Here is a 23,515-nt window from a genome sequence, read left to right on the forward strand (position 1 = left end):
GAGATTCCCCATGGCTGGCCAAAAGAAGAAAAAAAAGATTGTGGGGGAGAAGTGTTAAAACAGCATTCTAATCCTCCTCTTAGAAGAGTCTCCCCTAAAGAGACAAAGTTCAACTTCATCCCCTACACCTGTGATTAAAATGGGCTTCTTACACCCCAGAGGATACATTCCAGGGGCAGAAAGCCAACTGCCTAATTATTCCCTTAAGTGGCTTTTTTTTTTTTCTGAGCCACTTTTCAAAGGACTCCTAGGAAGTGTTGAAAACTGTTATTGTACAATCTTCTTGATGAAGCAAGGTGTGACCTTTTGCTCACACAGAGGCTTAGGTTTTTGTGGAAAAGCTGCCAATGCTGTGGAAAAGCACTTGCTCATTTTGTGTAGATGAAATATAATGTATTGTTGAAAATCCTAAAACTCAGAAGTACAAACTATTACAAACAACTGTTAATTGTATATTTGATGATATACATTATTTTTAATGATTTTAGGTATAACAGTATTGTGATTATGTTATGCATTTAAAGATACATGTTTAATGCTTACCTATAAAATAGTACATCTGAGATTTGTTTCAAAATAATCTCAGGAGAGTAGAGGTTGGTGCCAGTATAGATGAAACAAGATTATCCCGAATTGACAAATGTTGACTAGTTGATGGGTATATGATAGCCCATTATACTATTTTCTCTTACATTGTATTTCATTATCTACCTAAAATGTTAAAAATTCAAGTAGTTTTTATCAATATGATACTGTTTTCTAGGACAGGATTGTCTTATATGTGTAATTTTCTCTAAAGATTCTGAAAATTTACATTTAACAAAATCATAGGTTTTAAACCTAAGAATCTGACAATGTATCTTCCACATGCAGGAACGAGTATATTTTAGCATTTGGTACTGTTTGGGTCCTTTATTAGTGTAAATGTATAAAATGGAAAGGAAAAATTTGCCAGAATTGTGGAAATGAGAATAAATTTCAAAAATAAAAACTACAAATCCAACTACTGAAACCCTATTGTAATTCATCTGGTGCATTAAAGCACCAAGTATCATTAATTCATGGCAACAATTAAAAGGGGAACTTTGCATTATTCCAGGCCTACAACTCACTTTATGGTCGGCATAATCATTCAGTAATTAGAAATATCATCTTGCTGGATTCCATTCCGAATTCGATGTTTTTGAACACTTTCATTTCTAACACAGAGTAACTGTGGCCAGAATAAGATGGCAAAACGACTTGGGTGATGTAGTCCAGGGCTTGCTTGCCAGTTAGCACGCTGGGACATGCCAGAGATTCAGAGATTTCCCTCACGAAGATACACGAAGCTGAGTTCTTGCTTTGGGTGCTACAGCTTCTCTTCTGAATACGAACAGGATGAGCCAACTCTTGGCAAAAATCTTGAGGAGGTTAAGTTTGTCTTTCAGTTTCTCTTACTCCATCTTCCCCTTTGCTCTTCCCGGTATGTAAGTCCGTGAGAAAAGTTCTCCGTTCTGACTGAGATTCTGTGTTTATCATAGACAAATGTTTCTTTTTCCTTTGCCTTGGATTATAAATGCCGAAGGACTGGGAGCTTGAATGCCTATTTCCTTTAGAATTTAATATTAAGGGGGAGAAACACCTCAAGATTAGAAAAACAAAGACAAACCCCGGGTTCCTCTTCGTAGGAAGGGTGAGTGGGGTCAGTCCGGCCAGACGTAGCCCTGGGCTCCGGATGTCACCCCGCACGCAGCGCTCGAACTCCCTCCCCACCGCCGTCCCGCGCGGGAGCCGCCCCCGCGCGCCTTCGATCCAGGTCCACCACTCTCGCCCGGGGAGGCCGCCTCCCCGAGCCCCGCCTCCGGCCTGGGTGCGCCAGGATCCGCCTGCAGGGGGCGCTGCGGCGAGCGCAGCCCGTGCCTGCGGGGAGCGACCCGGGGTGGGAGTCCCGCGGTTCCGGGCTTGGGACGGCGGCAGGGCAGGGGCCGGGCGGGGTCCCGGTGCCCGCGGCGGCCCAGCTGGGCTGTGGGGTGGAGCGCGAGCATTCCAGCCGCGGTCCCGGGTGACTCCCTCGGTGACGCCGGCCGCGTTCTTTCCTCTTCCTCTCGCCTCTCCGGCCCCGCCTTCCCTTTTCCTCCGCCCACCCCACCGAAGCCGAGCCACCGCCGCCGCCGCCGCCAGCAGCGCCGTCATGTCGGCCCCCGCCGGGTCCCCTCATCCGGCCGCCAGCGCTCGCATACCGCCCAAGCTTGGCGGAGCCGCCGCCTCAGGAGCCGCCGCGCCGGCAGGCCCGGGCCCGGGGCCGCACCAGCAGAACGGTGAGGAGGGCGGCCCGGGCGGAGCGCGGGGCCTAGTGCCGGCGGGGCAGCCTGCGCGGCGCGATCGGGCGGGGAGGTAGGGCGGGCGGTGGGAGTTGGGGGCTGCCGGGCTGGGGGCGGGGGGCGCACGGCGAGAGCCTGACTGGGGACGGGGCGAGGGGGGACGGACGCCCCGGCGCGGGGCCGACCCGGGGCATCGGGGACTCGGGCTGCTTCTGGAGTGTGGCCCCGGGCCCTAAACCTCCGGGGCGAGTTGGGGCGTAGAAAAGGGGCAGCCCAGAGACCACGTGAATCCCGGTTATCCCGCCCCGGGCGCGGGCGAGATGCCCCGAGCGACCCCTGTCGCGGAGAGACCCGGGGCCGCAGAGTGCGTGGTCCGGGGAAGGCTGCTTGTAGCCATGGAGCTGGGGAGGGTTGTGCCCTTCCTGTCTCGGGGAAAATTGCTCTGATTTTTGAGGCCCGGCGAGCACGCTGCCTGGAAGGAAACTTAAGTTAGAGCTCAAGTTTGTAGACAAAGGGTGTAAATAGGCAACACAAGTGTAACCGTAACCCTGACCCAGTTCGGCCTCGAGATCTGTCATTGCTGCTGCGGCTGCTACTCGAGCGTCTGGAGCTGGCTGGTCGTGTTTGAAAAGGAGCCGGTGTCAAATGGATTTAAACGAATACTTTTAGATCTGGGTGTTCCCCCCCGCCCCCCAGCTTCACTTTCAGAAACACAAAATGTGCCAGAGTTGGCCCCGTTTGAGGGAAGGCCTTCATACCGGCAGCAGGCAATGCAACGTGAAGGCCGCTTTCACACTAAGGTCGTGGGCTTTGGGGATGTAACAGTCTCCGCTGAAAAATGATGCTTGCAGGATATCCATTCCCTCAGTTAGTGGATGGGGCCCGGGGAGAGGGGCCCTCTCTGTATAAACGATAATGTTTCAGATGAGAACTCTCGAAACTAATTGACTGAATACTTTAGAAGAATATGTCTGGTTCTCTGTTTGTATAAGAGAACAAAGTCTGGTGGTGCTCTTCAAATGATTGTTGGACTGACCTATTTTACCCAGTCTGCTAGTGAAAACTTACTGGACTTTATAAATCAGTTCAGCGAACATTTAATTTTTACAGCTGATGCTGTTCATGCTCGCAGTTTATCGTTTATCCTGAGAACCAGAAGTTGAATTTTTTTTTTGTAAGTCAGACGTGATGGCTTAGTCTTCATAATCCTTTGGATCAGCCATAATTGTCAGTGTTACATGCACTACTTTCTCTGGTCATTGTTTACTGTATGGGTTTTGAATGTGAACAGTGTAGTACGTTTTGTTCTTCTGCCCTGAACCAACATGAAGATATTATTTGTGAGCAGTTTTCGTTCTTGTAAACTTAAACATAAATTCTTGTTTTTGTTTAGTTTTTGAAATAGCTTTGTGTGTGGAAGAACTGAAAGAAGAGATCCCCAGTCTTTTAGAATATTGTAAATCCATGTTTAATAGTGACCCGAGGATTGTGTCTTTTCTTGATTTCCTGAGTATGCATTATTGTCGTAGTGTACAATTTTTAAGGTGGCAGATATTTGCCTTAGTCTTAAAATTTTGTGAATACTCAAAAGAGTGGCAGGATATCAGTTGTAATCAAGATGTTAAATATGTAAAAGATCAGTTAATATATTTAGAAGCCAGATGTAGATATCTGATGCTTGATTTCTGCTGTTGGTAATCATTGCTTTCCTTTGATATAATTCATTTCAGCATTTGTTGCATGCTTGCAGTTGAGGACTTGAGATTAGCCTAAAAGATAAAACAAAATCCCTGCCTTTCTCCTAAATTGACATGTATTTTGGTGACATTCAAGTTGGTTATGACCTTGAGGGATTTGACAGATACAGGTAGGAGGGGAGGGAGGGCTGTTGCAGGAGCATGAACCAAAGTTGAAAAATTTAGGAACCAAGAGGCAAAAAGTGTGCTAGGTGAGAGGGAAAACCCAAGCGATTAAAGCTGAAGAGGATACTTAAAAGGGGCCAGATTACAGAAAGGTCTTGAGTGTTAAGGAATTTGGAAATGAAGATAAAGGACTAGAGTTAATTTTTGTTTGTTTTTGTGAAAATAAGTGGCTTAAGTAGATAAATAACAAGATCAAATCTGTTTTTGTTTTGCTTGTTCATCTCAGAGAAAAGTAACTTTTGTTTTTGGAATCCGAAGATAATGGTTAAGCAATTTGGGTTTGTGATTGATTCTTCAGTCCTGTATAAACTAGTTTGCCTTTTTATATCTCTGTGGAATTCCAGACATGGTGAAAAAGAAATAGATCAGAAGTATGAGTTTGAAACATCACAGAAGACAGAGTTGTAAAACTGGATTGGTACCTAGCAATCACTGACTTTAGTGTTTATCAAACATTTTTAAAAACAGATTTCTTTTCCAAGAGGAGTTTGTAGAGCCCTGCTACAGACATCCGAAAAAAGCAGAGCTGTTGTGGTTAAAATTGAGGTGGAGGTCCAGGTGTTTTTGGAGTACAGTCTGTAAGACACCTAGTTCGATTCTCTAATTAAACAGATGAAATCAAGATCCAGAAAGGTTTGGGTGGGTGTTATTCACCAGTGCCTATATAAACTTCTTGAGGGTAGCTGCCTGTCTCCTTTCATTGCTATATTATTCAGTATTTTCGAGGCCTAGAACAAGTTATAGTTTCATTTGTTAAATGAAGTCTAATACAGTCTTTCTAGTTTTAAGTCCAGATCTCTTTCTATTAACAGACTCTAAGAAGTCTCTTACTAGACACTTTGACTTTCGAAAGGGTTAGGAGGCAGAAGCCCAGACTTCATTAATATTTTTCCTTGTTTTCTGTGTTTAACTGTTAACATACTTTTCCCCATTTATTCCTCCCTCCACCCCACATACACTTATTTGAAGATACAGTTTGATTTCTTTGAGTTTGTGACATATTTCTTTTTGAACTTCCTTCCTTGGAGTTACATTTCTGTACTTCAGTTTTTCACTGAGCAGCATATGGGCAGTTTAGAATCATTGTATTTTCATAGAAAGTATTAGTTGAATATTTTTCAGCTTACACTTTGCCTTTTGAGAGTCCTTCCAAAACAGAGTCCTCAAACAAAGAAAGACTGAATGAATAATATCCTGGTAATTGCAGCATAACTCCGTTGTTGTTGTTTAGTTGCTAAGTCATGTCTAATTCTTTTTTGGGTCTGTGGACTGTAGCCTGCCAAGCTCCTCCATCCATGGGATTCTGAAGGCAAGAATACTGGAGTGGGTTGCCATTTCCTTCTCCAGGGACTCTTCCCAACCCAGGGATCGCACCCACATCTCCTGCATTGGCAGGCGGATTCTTTACCTTGAGCCACCAGGGAACCTGGCATAACTCCATAATTTCTCCCCGTTGACTTAAATTGAAAGAGGTATTTTATAAGTGGTTTTTTTTTTCGTTTGTTTGTTTTGGTGGGGGTCACTCAGATTTATCAATAAAACTGCTTTCTGATTCTTTTAGGAAGCAAATGGTGCTCGTTTTCAAATGAAAATGTGTTTTCTTCCTACCTTGTGCCTTTCCCAAGAATGATACTATCGGCAGTTTTGTCATTTCATTGTCCATAATGCAAGAAAGATGAGATAGTAATGGGAATTATCAGACTTCATTACTTTATTATTAGACTTCTTTACATAAACTGGAGAAGGTGATGGCACCCTACTCCAGTACTCTTGCCTAGAGAATCCAATGGACAGAGGAGCCTGGTGGGCTACAGTCCGTGGGGTTGCGCAGTCAGACATGATGGAGCGACTTTACTTTCACTTTTCACTTTCATGCATTGGAGAAGGAAATGGCAACCCACTCCAGTGTTCTTGCCTGGAGAATCCCAGGGACAGAGGAGCCTGGTGGGCTGCCGTCTATGGGGTCGCACAGAGTCGGACACGACTGAAGCGACTTAGCAGCAGCAGCATTACATAAACATACCTTTCACTCAGGAATACTGTTTGGTGGATTATAGGAAACTCTTCAACTTTGAGAGCACATGCAAAATTTAAAATGGTACAAGTGTACATACAGATACCAGTGTATCTGAAGTGAGTTCTTTTTGATCAGAGCAGTGTCTTTGTCTCAAGTTTCTAGTCTTTCTTTATAGCCAACCAGAAGCATCTGGTCCTCTCATGAAGACAGTGCCATGCTATAACAGAACTTTCTGCATACATAATTTCCTCCTAAACTGATTAATAGATGTTTCAAGGATCTTCTAAAATACATACACAAGTGTCTGGTATCTGGATTGTTTTTACTTTTTTGTTGTTGTGTTGCTTTAGTTACTTTCATTGTATTTTCATTCCCACCCCACACCTCCCCCTCAATTTCTGAGATAATATGTGTAATAATTTTTGTGGATCATGTTCATTGCCACTGATCCCGGTATTTCAGCTAACTTCCATCTTTTTGATTCGTCTGTAAACCCTGAAGAATTAGATGCTAAAGACGTTGAAATAGAAGGGATTTTGAGCCAATCTTCAATGGACTTTTCCTAGAAATGAGAGCATCTTCAGAGTTAACACTGTGTGTTAGAGCAGATCTTGTTATATTCAGCCCTGGGGAAGCCACTATTATTTCCAGTAGGTTAAGCATACTCAGACTTGCCAGAAAATGTAGGCTAGTGAAAAAGGTGTAGGCTCTGTTACAGCCCAGGGTTTTGTGGAGAAAATTACTTAACATCTCTGAGCTTCAGGGAATAATAATACCTTCCTCTTAGGGTTGTTGAGAAGATTACATTAAATGAGGTGCTGTTTTTTAAAGTACCTGGTGTTTAGTAAAATGAGATGCTTTGCAATTGAGGGGTTCCTTCATTTCATTTCCTTCAAAACACCAGGATATAAATTCTTCAGGCAGCAGAGACCATGTGAGTTTTCCTCATCGTATTTCCAGCAGCAGCATGCGATGGGCACTCAATGGAGTACGTGAACTTGGCTACTAACTTTCTTACACTGTCCAGCCCTCCCTGCAAAGAATCTGCTTTTGGAAGTTTTCCACCGATAGGCCACTACTTCAGCTAGCTGCTTTATGGGAAGAGGGGTTTTAAGTTTTATATGACTGCGTGCTGAAAGCTGCCAGGAAAAGGAATTGAGGAAAAGGGAGATGAAATAGGGAGGCAAGAGGGAGTAGTAAAATGCCTTGCCTAGACCATAGCCAAGTCCTAACTCACTGTTTTTCCTGGTGTTTCTGAGAAATAGGTATTGTGAAATGGGTTTGGAACCTTCACTGACTCTCATCTTCACTGCTTCCGAACTGTGTGAAATGGTATGAATTAATAACCTTTCACGTCCTTGTTTGTTTGTAAAGTGAGGGTAGTGATACTTACAGGATTTTGTGAGAATTATATAAGATCATGGATAGAAAAGCAGAGAACCTTGCAGGTAGCAGGTTTTCAGCCAGGATTGGTTTTCTTTTGGCGCCTTCACTGTTAGCAGTCATTGTGATGGCATCCAAGAGGACACCTGAGGGAGTGGCAGGAATAGTCTGCACTAGGTGCAGTGAGAGCTCATCTGAATGGCTCCAGACGCTGTCTGCCAGCCGTGACTGCTGTTAGCCTTCCATCGGGAAGAATAATCCAGGGTAATCAGATGTGATCCAGACTCCCCATTTTTTAAATCACTAGGGTTTTAATTGCAGACTTTTTAGAGGTGTATGTGTCTGTATACATTTTATGCTCATTAAAAATGTATTTTAGCAATATTATTGATACTTTATATTCAAAATATTTAGTAATTAGTACTTAACATACTGACCACCCAGCCTTGACACTGGAGCAGAATTGTGTCAGACTGTAACGTGCCTGGCATTACTCCTTTAGTTGCTGGATCGTCAGTGGGTCTGGGGCGAGGGACCAGCGTGGTGGGATGTAACAGGGAAGCAGGGGCAGGACTGTGACGTTCACCAGCTGGCTCAGCAGTGTTTTAAGAAAGATGATTGTTAAAGTACATACAGGCTGAGTATTGAATTATTTCTTGGTAGTTCAGTGAGGAATGAAATACATTTTTAGTAATTAATTATTTTTCCAAATTAGTATGAATTGTATTTCAGTAGGACAGAGGAGCTTGTAGTTTGCTGACCTTGATGTTCTTTTGAAGATAATGAAAACTTTTTAATCTGCCTTCTTAAAAAAGTTGAAATTCTGAAATTCCTGGCAGTCCCATGGTTAGTACTGTGCACTTCCTCTGCAGGGGACGCAGGTTCCATCCCTGGTTGGGAAACTAAGATCCTGCATGTTGTGTGGCATGACCAAAAAATAAGAATAAAATTTTTAAAAATGTTAAAATTTTTTAAATTTCAGGAATTTGATTCAGGAATTCAATTAATTCAATTAATTCAGTCTTTTCAATTCAGGAAAAGATTAATGAAGCAAACATTTTTATATTCAAAATGTTGCTTCTCTATGGAATGAGGGGAATGAGGAAACATTTAAGAGCCTATGATTTTTTTTGGTATAGTGACTAGATGTTCCATAAAATACTTGCTGTGTAAATTTTGATTTTCATATCGAGTTTGCATAAAGCAGGAATAGAATCAGTTTTCCTTTGGTGAGAATCTGATCTCAGGAAGGAAATTATGTCACTGAGGCAGATCTATCCTTTGGGTAGATTTTATGATAATTTTCTCTCAATAAGGATAGCAAGGGTGCTTATAGAAAATCAGAGGCTGTATCTCGCTTGTGTATAATAATATCAGTCAGGCTGATCATCTAAAACCTTTGCAGCTGTGATTAGAGCTAGGGAGATTATCTTGGATCTGGGTGGGCCTGATACACTTGCAACCATCCTTATTGGAAACTGGAGGAGTCAGCCTACAGAGAAAGTAGTAACAAGACCACAGGAGCAGAGGTTAGAATGATGTACTTTGAAGATGGAGGCAAGGGGCCACAAGCCAAGGAATGCAGGTGACCATTAGAAGCTGAACAAGGTAAGGAAATGGATTCTTTCCTCAGGCTTCAGAAAGAACCAGCTTTGCCCATGACACCTTGGCATTAGCTCAGTGAAACTGATTTTGGACTTCTGACTTCCAAACTGTAAAGTAATAAATTTGTACTATTTTAAGCCACTAAATTTGTAGTAATTTATTACACTGTACTAGGAAACTCATACATCTAATGAGAAGGAAAAAAAGCGGCAGTGTCAAAACGCTTTAGATGCAGTGAAATGCAGTAGATTTTTACTTTCCTTTTGTTTCGAGTGTTCTTATACTTGAACTACTAAAGAATAAAAAGTGTAGAATGGCAGAGAAAAAATATTCAGACTTGTAATTTGTTCTGGTAGTAGAGTATAAGTATTAAGTTTTGAATTCTTTTTCTTTATATATCATGCACATGCATGCATACTGTCGCTCAGTCTGTCTGACTCTTTGGGACCTCATGGGCCATAGCCCACCAGCCTCCTCTGTCCTTGAGATTTCCCAGGCAAGAATACTAGAGTGGGTTGCCATTTCCTTCTCCAGGGGACCAACAGGGAAGCCCTTAAATATCATGTAGTTGTGGATAATTGTGATGAGATAAGTGCCTGATACAGAAATATGGATGATTATTTACTGGGCTTATTTGTTTTTTCTTCAAAACACAGCAGTGGAATCCATGAGCCAGTCACTATCCTAAGCCTTAAGGATATGATAAAGCGGAGAGCAAAGTAGGCCCAGGTTTTTGACTCACAGAGTGTACACTTAGTAACAGTCCCACGTGGAAAGCACTGTCGCAGAGGTCCAATATACTGCAGTACAACATCAAGCGGGCAGCGACTTGTAGAATTACAGAATGTTTTCTAGAGGAAGAGCTGAGAGCTGAAGGATGAGTACGAGTTGGTCAGGTGAAGTGGGTAGAAGGGAACCTCGAAGGTTCCAGGTAGAAGGAGGAGCCTGTGTGAACAGTCAGAAGTGAACAAGCATGACTTGAGAACTCTGTGCTAAGAGAGGGTGTATGTGGAATAGAGATTTTCAGCCTTTTCACTCATGGCTGCTTTAGTGCTAAAGTTTTTGGTGACATTCTTGAAGGAGTTAAACTTAGAACACATGTATTTTAAAACAGCAAGTTCCAGGAAAAATATATTAACATAATCCTCTTCAGAGGTCTTTATAAAGCAACTTAATATTCTGCCCTAGTCAACCTCTTTGCTGGCCTTTTGACACAAAGCTGTAGCATGCAGCCTTACCTGATGCTGTGCTGTGGCTCCTTTGCTTTTCTTGCGGCAAGTTATACTTCTTTACCAGCTCAGCATTCTGTGTCACTTCATCATAACACTAGGCATTTCTAGTTGTAGCAGAGCTTTTGATACATTTTATTGATCCGAGTTGGGCAAACTCAGGTGAGGACTTGCAGTATATTAAGGTATACCTTTAGGAAATCATTGTGAAAAGGAGGAGTAGTGAGCTGTGAGTGGCAGAGGTTTCCCCAGTGGCTCAGTGGTAAACAATCTGCTTGCCGATGCAGGAGACACGGGTTCAATCCCTGGTTGGGGAAGGAAATGGCAACCCCCTCCAGTATTCTTACCTGGGAAATCCCCAAAACAGAGGAGCCTGGCATGCTGTAGACCATGGGGTCACAGAGTCGGACATAACTTGGCAACTGAGCACAAGCACACACACAGCAGGGCAGGGGTCAGATCATAAAAAGTCTTTGCATTGGTTTTATCTTTGCTCCTGAAACAAATAACCACAAACTGGTGGCTTAAAACAACATGAATTCATCTTCTGTAGGTTAGAAGTCTAACTGGGCTAAAATCCAGGTGTCATTAGGGCTGCATTCACTTCCAGAGGCTCTAGGAGAGAACCCATTTCTTTTCCTTTTCCAGCTTCCAGAGGCTGTGCACATTCCTTGGCTCTTGGCCACTCTTTCCATCTTCAGAGCCAGCAACATTGCCTTTCTCAGAGGAGTCTTCTGTGATCACATCTCCTTCTGACTCTCTTCTGCCTCCCTTTTCCACTTATAAGGACTCTCATGATTATGTGGCGCTTACCTGGATTATATATTCCCTCTTTGAAAGTCCACTGACTTAACAGCCCTAATGCTATCTGTAATGTTACCACCCATGTAACCTAGCATTTTCACTGGTTCTAGGGATTAGGACACGAATGTGGGGTGAGGGAGGGATTATCCTGTCTCCCACTATCTTACAGGCCATATTAGAGAATTTGAATTTATTCTTGATGGCAAGAGAAACCATTAGAAAGCTTTAAGCAAGGAACTAACAATCTGCTATTCTTTTTCAAAGTCCCCCCCCCCCCCCCCCGCTATTTTAGTACCTTGCCTTTCCTTAGAAATTTTAGAATCTTCTTGTTGGTATTTATTTGAAAAAAAAAAAAAAAGCCTTCATGTGTTTTTGGGATTGTATTGAATCTGAAGATCAAAATTAAGATAACTTACATCTTAATGTCAAGCCTTCCTGTCCACAAAGATGATATATCATTCCATTTATTTAAGTCCTGAATTTCTTTTGTCAGTGTTTTGTAGTTTTCTACATATAGATTCTTCACATATTTCATTAAATTTGTATTTTCAGTACTACTTTTTGTGTGAGCTGTTGTAAATAGCATTTTGGCTTTAGAATCTGAATCCTGAATTTTTTAAAATAGCGATTGCTATTCTGGTTGCTATTACTACATAATAAATTACAACAGAACTTAGGGGTTAAACAACCATTATTCTCACAGCTTGTGTTGAGCTAAGAATTTGAACAGGGCACAGCAAAGATGGCTTTTCTCTGCTCTAGGACGTCTAGGGCCAGAGCATCTGCAAAGGTTATTTTGATGGCTGGAGATTAGGATGACCTTGAAGGCTCATTTATTCACACATCTGGCACTTAGACTAGAATATATCAGACTTGTACTTCAAACCAGAGTGCCTAGCAGTGACCACTCTGTATGTTTTTGGCATCCTTAGACCATGGCAGCTGTGGAGTAAATGGGCTTCTTATGGAGTTGCTTAGGGATCCACATGCAAATAATCCCATCAAATGATACAGGTGCTCAATTATCTATGACTGAGTCTGGGAATTTATACAGCTTTGCTTCTGCCATTCTTTATTGGTGGAAGCTGTTACAAGCCTGCTCAAATTCAGGAGGAGTAGACACATCCTAGCCTTCAATCAGCAGAGTGTCAAAAGAGTTTGGTGACCATGCTTTAAAACTGCCACGGTTACTGAGGCAATTATCGGGAATATAAGTAAGTGAAAATGCTAATACTAGTGAAATTCCCATAATTTACAGAGTGTCTTTTTTTTTTTTTCTTTTTTAAAGAGAATGGGTGCATTTGTGATCTTTGCCAGGCTTATTTTTTAGTTTATACAGAAGAAATATAACTTTAATATTCACTGGCTCAGAAGGTAAAAAATCTGCCTGCCATGTAGGAAACCCAAGTTTGATCCCTGGGTTGGGATGATCCCCTGGAGTAGGAAATGACAGTCCCCTCCAGTATTCCTCCCTGGAGAATCCCATGGACAGAGGAGCCTGGTGGGCTACAGTCCATGGGGTCTCAAAGAGTCAGACACGACTGAGCAACTAAGCATTCATTATTAATATACCCTAAGAAAAAGTTAAGAATTATCTAATACATTTTAAAGTTGAAGAAAATGCACAACTTGTTAGGTCACAGTAAGACAAAATTTTTAAAAATTATTTTCTTGTCCTAGCATTGTCTTTAAATTTAAACTGATCTTTATTTTTTTTTAGTGCAAGTTTAAAAAAATTGATTTTAAATATTCAAAAAATTATTTTACTTTGAAAGGAGTTAATTCAGATATTATTTTAGTTAAATTATACTAGAATTTTTTTGGGGGGTACTCTTGGATCATTTAGATTTTGGTAAGGAATGGTATGCATTGACATATAATTAGCTATTCTTACCTTCGCACCCTCTTTCCAAAGTAAGTACCTTCCTTTTCCTTGATGGATGGAAAAGTAAATAGACTTTTTTGGTGGGTAATTTACTTCTGATAAATGTTACCAGTTCCAACATTCCTGTTATTTTTAGAAGAATGGCATTTGAGTAGCTTGGACAAGATCATGGTTATTGTCCTGTTTTCAGAGATCATTTAGCATAGATAAGCCAAATCAAATCATAGAGTGAGTAGATATTTAAACAGATTTATCTGATCTCTTGATTAGTAAATGTGTACATTGTTGGGTTTTCTCAGGCTATAATGAAGAGTGGCAAAACCATTTTTTAAGATCTGTTTTAGTAAGAGGAGAAGAACATTTTACACTTTTTTTTTTAAGGCATGTTAATGAAAGATTTATATTAAGACTTGTTTCCTTTTAAGTAAATTCTTGTAAGTGAACTATGATCATGTGAAATATCCTATAAGAAAAGTAAATTATATACCTAGTAAAATAGTGTTACCTGAGTTTTGGTTCCTTGTATACTTGGAATTACAGAAGTTTGGACTTTATTTTTTGTTTACAGCTTGATTGTGTGAGTTATCTTTGGAGAATGTATTTAAATGACTAAATGCTAAAGATTATTTAGTAGGAATTGAAAATAGAATAAGGAAATTATTCGTGTATCTTTTATGAGTACGTATTATCTATTTTATACATTATTATGGCAAGGAATACAGTGACACCTTCTTCTGTGTCAGTGAACTTGAAACAGCTTGAAATTTATATACGTATATCTTTGTGTGTGTGTGTATGTGTATATGTGTGTGTGTGTGTATTTGATTATCCTTTCATTTGGGCTTCCCTGGTTGCTCAGACAGTAAAAAATCCACCTGCAATGTGAGAGACCTGGGTTTGAACCCTGCGTTCTGAAGATCCCCTGGAGAAGGGAACAGCTACCCACTCCAGTATCCTTGTCTGGAGAATTCCATGGAGAGAGAAGCCTGGCAGGCTACAGTCCACAGGGTCGCAAAGAGTCGGACATGACCAAGCGACTTTTACTTTCACTTTTCATTTCAGAGGCTTCCCTGGTGGCTCAGGGGTTAAAGCATCTGCCTGCAATGTGGGAGACCTGGGTTCAATCCCTAGATCGGGAAGATCCCCTGACAAGGAAATGGCAATCCACTCCAGTATTTTTGCCTGGAGAATCCCATGGAGGGAGGAGCCGGGTAGGCTACAGTCCACGGGGTCGCAAAGAGTTGGACACGACTGAGCTACTTCACTTCACTTCACAGATACCTATTTCATTCCAAAAGACAAGCAAATTAGATTCCAGGATAATTCAAGTTTGCCCTTGGAACCAAAACTAGAACTCCATTGTTTGAGATAATTGACCTTCTGGGCTGAAGAAAGCTAGTAGGATTTTAGTGTAGCGAGGGCCAGCAGATCACTGTTTAAAAGCATGGACTTGAGCCAGATTATCTAAATCAAATCCCAGCCCTATTACTTTCTAAGTATGTGACTTTATTAACTTAAATTTTGTTTCATTTATCTTATTATAAAGTAGTTATGATACTCTTTATTTCAGGTTGTTATGAGGAGGAATAAAGTAGTGAATATATGTAAAACATTAGAACAGTGAGTGGCACAAAGTATAATGTTTAGACTATTAATAAAATTAAGTTATGATAACTTTAATGATACAGATAAAATAAATACATTCTATAGGGAACAAAGATAAATATGTAAAAATGAAAGTATTAAAAGCACTAGAGGAAAACATGGGTAGTTTTATAATATTGGAGTGGGGGAGGCTTTATGAAGTATGAATTAAAATTTTATCAAGCATGAAAGATTTTACTACATGATAATTGAGACACTATAGCAGGAGACAAGGTGAACAAAGTTAAGTAATCTGAAGGAAATACAGGCAGCACATAATAGTAACATATGGTTAAATTGCTTAATGTATATGAACATTTATAAATTATTAAGGGACACACAATCCTTTGGGGAGAGGGTAGATAACAAAGATACCCAAGTGGCTAAGAAACATTTGTAAGGATTCTCAGCATCACTCAAAGTTTAGTACTGCAAGATAAAATGTTTCTCTCTTATTAGATTGGCAGAGATTAAAATGGTACTCAGTGTTGGGAAGATGAGGCATTCTGAAGCATCATTGATGAGAGGTACAAATTGATAGACATTTTTGAAGGTATTTGGCAATAATGGTCAATTTTCAGTTCAGTTCAGTCGCTAAGTCGTGTCCAACTCTTTGCGACCCCATGAATCGCAGCACGCCAGGCCTCCCTGTCCATCACCAACACCCGGAGTTTACTCAAACTCATGTGCATCGAGTCGGTGATGCCATCCAGCCATCTCCTGTCGTCCCCTTTTCCTCCTGCCTCCGATCCCTCCCAGCATCAGGGTCTTTTCCAATGAGTCAGCTCTTCACATGAGGTGGCCAAAGTATTGGAGTTTCAGCTTTTAGCATCAGTCCTTCCGATAAACACCCAGGACTGATCTCCTTTAGGATGGACTGGTTGGATCTCCTTGCAGTCCAAGGGACTCAAGAGTCTTCTCCAACACCATAGTTCAAAAGCAAAAATTCTTCGGCGCTCAGCTTTCTTCACAGTCCAACTCTCACATCCATACAGGACCACTGGAAAAACCATAGCCTTGACTAGATGGACCTTTGTTGGCAAAGTAATGTCTCTGCTTTTCAATATGCTATCTAGGTTGGTCATAACTTTCCTTCCAATTTTAATTGCCCCTAAACCCTTTGAACCTCCAGTTTCAATTCTAGGAACTTATCCTGCAGATTCATCACAAAGGTAGACCTCATAAATTAGTTCACTCCCTGGAATAAATATTCATCATGGGGATTTAGTAAATAATGTTATGTTTCTACAATGAAATATTATTAGATTCTTTTAGAAGAATAATAAAGATTTATATGTGCTAACACAGATGGATATCCTTGCCGAACTGTAGTATGGTCTTTGTGGTTAAGTATATATATATATATGTGTGTATGTATATATTACATATATTGTACATATAGGTATCCAAAGAATACACAAGAAACCATTAACTAAACTACATCTGGGAAGTAGGATTTCAGCTACCAGGGAAAGAAGGGTACTTGTACTTTTCACTTTATGTTCTTCATTGTTTGAATTTTTTAAATAGTAGATATATTGTTTTATAATTTTTAAAAAAAGGGGGGGCAGTAAGAAAGGTTTGAACTTCGACTTTGGTAGGTATATTGTTATCATGATAAAATAGCCTAAAACTTACCAATTTAAAACAAAAAGTACTAATCTCATAGTTTCTTTGGGACATGAAGCAGTCTAGCTGGGAGATTCTGGATTAGGGTCTCAAGCATGAGATTGTAGTCAGCTGTCAGCTGGGGCCCTGGTTATCTTTAAGACTCTATTACTTGGTGTGAAGAGTCTGCTTCCAGACTCACTCTTGAGGTTGTGGGCAGACCTCAGTTTCTCTCTGGCTGTTGGTCATGAGAATGCGATTCCTCACTGTATGGGTTTTTCCAGAGAGCTCTTCACAGCTTGGCAACTTTGATCTTCCGCACTGAGAGATCTAAGAGTGCCAGTACCTGAGACAGGACAAGTCTTAGGAGTGATAGCATTGCCTCTGCTGTATGCTGCTGGTCACAGTCCAATATGGGCATATCGTGGGAGGGTATGAGTACCAGAGCATGGAGGTAACTGGGCACCATCGTGGAGGCTGACTACCACGGCGGGTCTGTTAGAGTACAGTCTCTCGTAACAGTTTGGGATTATGAAGAAGTAAATTAGGGCAACATTTAGATGGGAACTGTGCTTAAACATTAGTTGCCTTCTTACTAATCCCTGTCAATACGTGCTTTTCTTTTTCAGGTCCGGCACAGAATCAAATGCAGGTTCCATCTGAGTATGGATTGCCTCCTCAAAACTATATTGTTCCCTCAGGACATTACTCTCAAGGACCTGGGAAAATGACCTCATTGCCATTGCAAAGCCAGAGTGGTGATTACTACTCTGGTCTCTATACGGTACCAACCCAGAACGTGGCGACTCCTAACACAGCCAGCCAGCAAGCAGGAGCACAGCAGATGTATGGCAGGGCTCCTCCTGCCCCTCACGCTGTGGGATCCACTCCGGGATCTTTCCAAGGTGCCTCGTCCTCCGCATCGCATTTGCATACGAGTGCCTCCCAGCCGTACTCCTCTTTTGTGAATCATTACAACAGTCCAGCCACGTACTCTGCCAGTTCCTCTGTTGCTTCTCAGGGATTTCCCTCTACTTGTGGTCACTATGCTTTGTCAACTGTTTCTAATGCTGCGTATCCTAGTATTTCATATCCCTCTCTACCTGCTGGTGATCCATATGGGCAACAAATGTTTACCTCACAGAATGCTCCAGCTGTCAGGCCAATTAGAGATAATTCATTTTCTGGTCAAAACACCGCTGTCAGCCATCCGTCCCCGCTTCCACCTCCACCATCACGACAGTACCACCAGCAGCAGAGTCTTTCAGGATACAGTACTTTTTCGTGGTCAGCCCCAGGCCTTCCATCAACCCAAGACAATCTGATTCGAAACCACACCTCCCTGGCTACAGCCAGCAACCCAACAAATACCGGTAGGTTGAATAAAAAGTCCACCAAAGCATGGTTGAAAGTCAGTGCATTTCCAATCCGTTTTTATTGCATGACAGTTAAAGATGATATTGCCCATTAGAAAAATCAGAAATTAGCTTCCTTTTGCTATTTATTTGCTTTTATTTACTGTAAAATTTTGCAGCATCTCCTTGAACACTTCCCCTTCATTTGTTCACAGCTAGCCACCTGACCGTCTGCCTTGTATAGCGTGGTTCCTTGCCCCGAGGAGGATCTCAGTTGGTGTTTACTGATACGTTTTCTTGCCTCTGCTATAGTAGTCTTTAATGTGAGTTAGGAATAGGGCACAGTGGAAAAGTCCATTTGAGGATATGTTTTGTTAGCTGCTACTTTCTTTTTTATATTAGTTTGGCTTTGGGACAGTTATTCTTCCAGTCATAGCCCCAGTTCTCTGTAGAAAAAATTATGGCCTGAAATACCAAACTGGTGAGGTGAACCCTTATTTGCAACTTTCACAGGAGATATGTTTCCTATACATTAAAGCTGATGCTTTCTCAGCCCCAGATAGATAAGTTAGAATGAAGGACAGTGAAGATGGAGAAAGATGCATGAAGAATACTCTTGTAATTAGTCTTTCTCACCTTCCTAGACTAAGATATGATTAAATTTATTTGTTTAAAAAAGTTATGTACACAAGCTATATATGTAGTTTATTTAGTGTGGGTTTTGCATAAAATATACTCACTTTAATTCATCTTGTCACTTGGACCTTAACAAAATCTGCTCTTGAACTGAATGAAACAGTATGAAAAGAATGAGTACTGGAAATCTGTGATAGTTTTCTGAATAATGTCTCTAGATGGTTTATCAGAGTCTAGATAGCCACATGTCAAGGATGTTGTAGAAAAGTATCCTTCCCTAGACAGTTAGATTATTTAAAGTTAGGCCTTTAGAATCTTAGATCTGAGCTGTACATTTGAGATCACCTGTTCTTTCAGTGCTGTTATTTAGAAACACCTTGGGTTACAAGCAACTAATAGTGGTTTAAACAGAAAAGGTGTTTTTTTCCTCACATAACAAGGAGTCAACAAGTCTAGGCAGATGCTGATCCAGATGTCCTCTTTGTCTTCTCTGCCATCCTTAGTATGTTGGTTTATAGAAACAAGATAACTTATGTACCTGTCAAAATTAAAAGCAGAAAGAAGGGAGAGGAAAGACAATGGGTTCGTGGCACTGACAGGCTTCATTTTCTGTGTCATTTGCCATTGCTGTTTTAAAAGACCATGTCTAATTTAAGGGAAGGCCAGAAAATGAATAATTCGCTTTGGAGCTTCCATGGTAGAGACAGGCATGAAAAAAGGGGTTAGCATTGACTGGGTCTTAGGTAAGTCAGCTTGAAGCATCCGTCACAATTCCCAAATCTGGCTCTGCACCAGAATCCCTTGCATAGAATCCCTCAAACCCAACTGACTGAGCTAGAATAGAATAATCTCCAGGGTAGTCTTGGGAATCTGAATTTCTGACTGGCTCTTGAGTGATGTCTGGTAACAGATCCAAATTCTAGTGCTGTCCCTTTGCTTTACAAACTAGGGAAGCCTGTGGTCCTGAGTACTGGAAGAAGCTCAGTTGCTTCTGACTCTCAGTCTGCCCATCTCGGAACCAGGGCTTTCTGTCCCATAGAAACCCTGTTTTCTTTTTCCTTTCAGCAATCCTTTTACAGATCAGCTTATCTAAGATCCCTCTGACCTAAGGATTTTATGACTTTTGTGACCAAAAAAAAGAAGAAAGTCAGGTAATTCCTATCTTATTTCTGAGATGGGAATAGGACCAGATAGGATGAATTTATATTAAGATGTAGGATTGAAAAAAGTGGGGCCACTTGGCTTATGAGTAGAATACCTATTGGCAAGGGCCTACTATTGAAAAAAATATTGAATAAATAGTAAGGAGAATTACAAAATTACCTTCTATTTGAATGACTAGTAATTAGTCCATTAGGCAAAGAGAAGGGAGTGTATTTCCATTGTTTTAATTGTAATACTATATTATGAAAGCCATAATAAATATAATTTTAGAAGTTAATGTGTAAAGAAGTGGGTTTTCCCCCCCTTAGATTGGTAAGTGACTTTAATTGTAGTTCAGAAGTTGACAAATTAGATATATCTCAGGTTAATATGGCCTATTGCTTGTCATCATGTTAAAAGAAAGAGATTACTTTTAAAACTTACTTTAAAATTCGGTATTACAGAAGTTCCTAAACTTCCTCAGTTGATGTTTCTGTACTTTTTTCCAGTGCCCCACACTATATCATAGTAATAGTTCTTAAGGTTTTCTGACAGATGTTACTGATTTCTCTTGGAGAATTTAAAACATCCCTTGGAACTGCAAGTTTGTCGCAAGGGCAACTTGGGTACCTAAGTACAAGGTTTGGGAACCATAGGTATATTGATTGTAACTTTCTAGAAAGACAAGCAGTTTAATTGCTTTGGACACTTAAATTATATTGTCAAAGTAGGAATCTTATATATTAAGCATGGTTTTGTATGAAAACTAATCTTTGAGTAATTGATAAGAATGATTGCATTTATTACTTGATTATATTAGCTTCATTTTCAGGTAATATAGTTAAACTTCAGCAATTCATGAAGGGTTGAGATCCAAAAGCATAACCTGAGTTAAGTGAAGTCACTCAGTCGTGTCCGACTCTTTGCGACCCCATGGACTGTAGCCTACCATGTTCCTCTGTCCATGGGATTTTTCAGGCAAGAGTACTGGAGTGGGTTGCCATTTCCTTCTCCAAGGGATCTTCCCAACCCAGGGATCGAACCCTGGTCTCCTGCATTGTAGGCGGATGCTTTACCATCTGCACCACCTGAGTTAAGTGATTATCAAAAACACAGTGATTGATACAGGCTGTTACTTTTAGGCAGTTGAGTTCATATTCAGAAATGTGGAATAAAAGAGACATTTAAACATTATCTCATTTGCCTCTTTATTTTAGAAAAGCACATTAATATAATTTAGCACTAGAATTTCAGATTATTTTTGTTAAAAACATGGTGATATATGTTTTGAGTGCTATGTTAATTTAGGGTGAAATTTTGGCTAGTGTTTAAAAGGTATCATTAGGCCATTAAATATTTTTTTAACTGTCTCTATAGGTAAATTTCTCAAGGTTCAGAAGCTCTTTCCTAGTTTGAGGTGAAGTTGGTTGAATAATACAAGCTCAACAAGGATCACATCTTGCTGGAATATTGTAAAATAGTAGTATCTGATTAATGCTATTTTACCAAGTATAATTTTATTTTTTAAAAAAAGAAACTTTTACAAATCTACTCAAAAATAATAATAGACCTTGATAAAATCCTTGTGTAAAAATCTACAACTTACATGATACTAAGGTGTAATCACTGATATGTTAATATATGTCTGTCATCTTGAGGTGATGATGTGCCTGAGGAAGAGCAAAGTAGATACTAGGAGGTGACTCTCTGGATAAAGAAATCAAGTTGGAAATGTTAGAAAACTGCATTGGAGGTACAAACAGTACAGTTAAGAGATTATTTCCTCTTCGGGGACGTGTGTTGAGCCTGCAGAGTTGTGGGATATAACGATTGTGCCCCTCACACGCCTCCAGTTTTTCACAGGCACTCTTGAACCTTGTCTTTTCTTACCTTTGTACCTCCTGCCTGAAGATTTTCGATACTTACTCCCTTAAGCTCAGAAGATGAAACATGCATCTTTATGACCACTTCCTTCAAAACTTGGTTTTATCGGTTATTCCTTTTCTGGTGTCTCAGTTTCCCAGTTTCTGCTGGGCTGTGGCATTGGGAAGATGAGAGGAAAGGACGAGGCGAAGGAAAAACATAAGCTTGGTTCTGTCTGTAATCAGCAGCCATCAGAAGTTTTTAAGCGCGGTGGTGACTGTCAGGTTTGTGATTTAGGTCTTCCCGTGAGCAGTGCGGTAGGTGAACTGGAAGAGGAAGAACTTGGAGACAAGACTAACTAGGAAGGAGTTAGCTACAACTATCTAGATGAAGGATGCTAACACAGGTTGGGATTCGTTTAGACAGAAGACAGGTGGCAAGAGATGATTTCAAGAAGTGGTTGATAGGGTTTATGAAGGAAAAGGAATAATAGAAGTTGACTTAAAATTTTCTAGTTTGAACAGCTTGAATGGGTAGTGGTGTTATTAGTTGAGAATTTACTCTCCCTAGTTCCAACAGAGTTGTATGTACACTTACTGAGAAGCTGCTAAGAACTAACAAGGGAACTACCTTAATGCCAACAAATAAATAGATAAACGGTTTATTTTTGAATTGTGTTCTGTCGCTACATATACCATATTTCATCTGTCACATTCTCTTTATGAAAGGGGTAGTTTTCTTGTTTTTTTTTTCTGGCTTTTTTTTTTTTTTTGGTGGTCTTTAATATTTGTGGAACTTGTCTTCATTTATTTGACAGATATTTGAAAGCCAACTATGTGACAGGCATTTATTTTAGTGCTGGGAGATAAAATAGCAAATAAAAAGACTTGATGCCATACCTCATGAAGTTGTAATCTTCTTAGGAAGGCAAACATTATCCAAATAAATGCAAATAAATGTAAAATTGCTATTGTCATTTAAGTATCATGAGGCAAAGATTTATGGTGCTTGGTGAAGAGTATTCTAGGTACATCTGGCCTGTTAGTCGTGGAGCTTAGCAAAGTTTTCCTTGATATTTGATATGTGAGCTGCAATCTGAAGAATGAATTTTCCATGTATAAGATAGATTACAGATAAAACAAGTGTCTAAATGCAAAAAGGCAAAACTTCAAAACTTTTCAGAGAAAATGTGGAAGAACCTTCAAGTAGGGAAGAATTTCTGAAGGACACTACATATAATGTTATCTAGCCATAAAGAATAAGCATGATGAGTTTTACTAATTTCTAATTAAGAACTTTACTTGCCATTAACTGGGAGAAAAAAATTTATAGTATTTTATCCAAAATTACACAAATAACACATAAGATCAATAAGAAAAAGAAAAATACACAACCAAGAAAAAAACACAAACAGGCATTTCACAAACGAAAACATACTCGGTCTCATTAACAATCAGGGAAAAGCAGCTTAGAATGGGAAAACTACTTATACCTGGTGTCAGGATGAGGAAACCTTGAAAGACTGAGCACACCAGGTCATGGCAAGGATGTGGAATAAAAAAAATCTTAGACACTGTTTGTCAGAGGATCTATTGGTTCAATATTTTAGGGACATTCGGCATTAGTGGAATTGAAGGTGACCATACTCTAGAACACAGCTACCCTACTTCTGTGTCCTCTAGAGAAGTGTTCTTCTCACACTTTGTGTGTATGAGTTACCCAGGGTCCTGTTAAAATGCAGGTCTTGATTCACCAGGGCTAGTGTGGCCCTGCCTAAAGATTTTGTCAAGTTTCTGACTAAGGTGTTGGTACCCTATAGAGTACAGTTTGAATAAGGAGGCCCTAGAGCACGACTGAGCGACTTCCCTTTCACTTTTCACTTTCATGCATTGGAGAAGGAAACGGCAACCCACTCCAGTGTTCTTGCCTGGAGAATCCCAGGGACGGGGGAGCCTGGTGGGCTGCCGTCTGTGGGGTCACACAGAGTCAGACACGACTGAAGTGACTTAGCAGCAGCAGCAGCAGCAAAACACCACTTCCTGTTTTAGATGTGTAGTGCTAGTAGGATGGAGAAGGCAATGGCACCCCACTCCAGTACTCTTGCCTGGAAAATCCCAT

At 40.6% G+C, this 23,515-nt stretch overlaps 1 protein-coding gene across 2 annotated transcripts in view; it reads left to right on the forward strand.

The window, feature by feature from the left end:
* The first annotated feature begins 461 nt into the window (after window positions 1-461).
* SEC24B (SEC24 homolog B, COPII component) overlaps window positions 462-23,515 on the forward strand; it is an 81,991-nt gene continuing 58,937 nt past the window's right edge. For both annotated transcript variants that reach the window (XM_086407021.1, XM_086407022.1), the window contains exons 1-2: window positions 462-2,300; window positions 17,030-17,773. In XM_086407021.1, coding sequence (XP_086263147.1) covers window positions 1,559-2,300; window positions 17,030-17,773 — 1,486 coding nt within the window. In that variant the 5' untranslated portion in view covers window positions 462-1,558. The remainder of the gene's footprint in view (window positions 2,301-17,029; window positions 17,774-23,515) is intronic.

The sequence above is a fragment of the Bos grunniens genome, chromosome 6, assembly GCF_055505025.1.
Source record: "Bos grunniens cultivar Pamir isolate PY7600 chromosome 6, Bosgru_T2T1.0, whole genome shotgun sequence".
NCBI classification, from domain to species: Eukaryota; Metazoa; Chordata; class Mammalia; order Artiodactyla; family Bovidae; genus Bos; species Bos grunniens.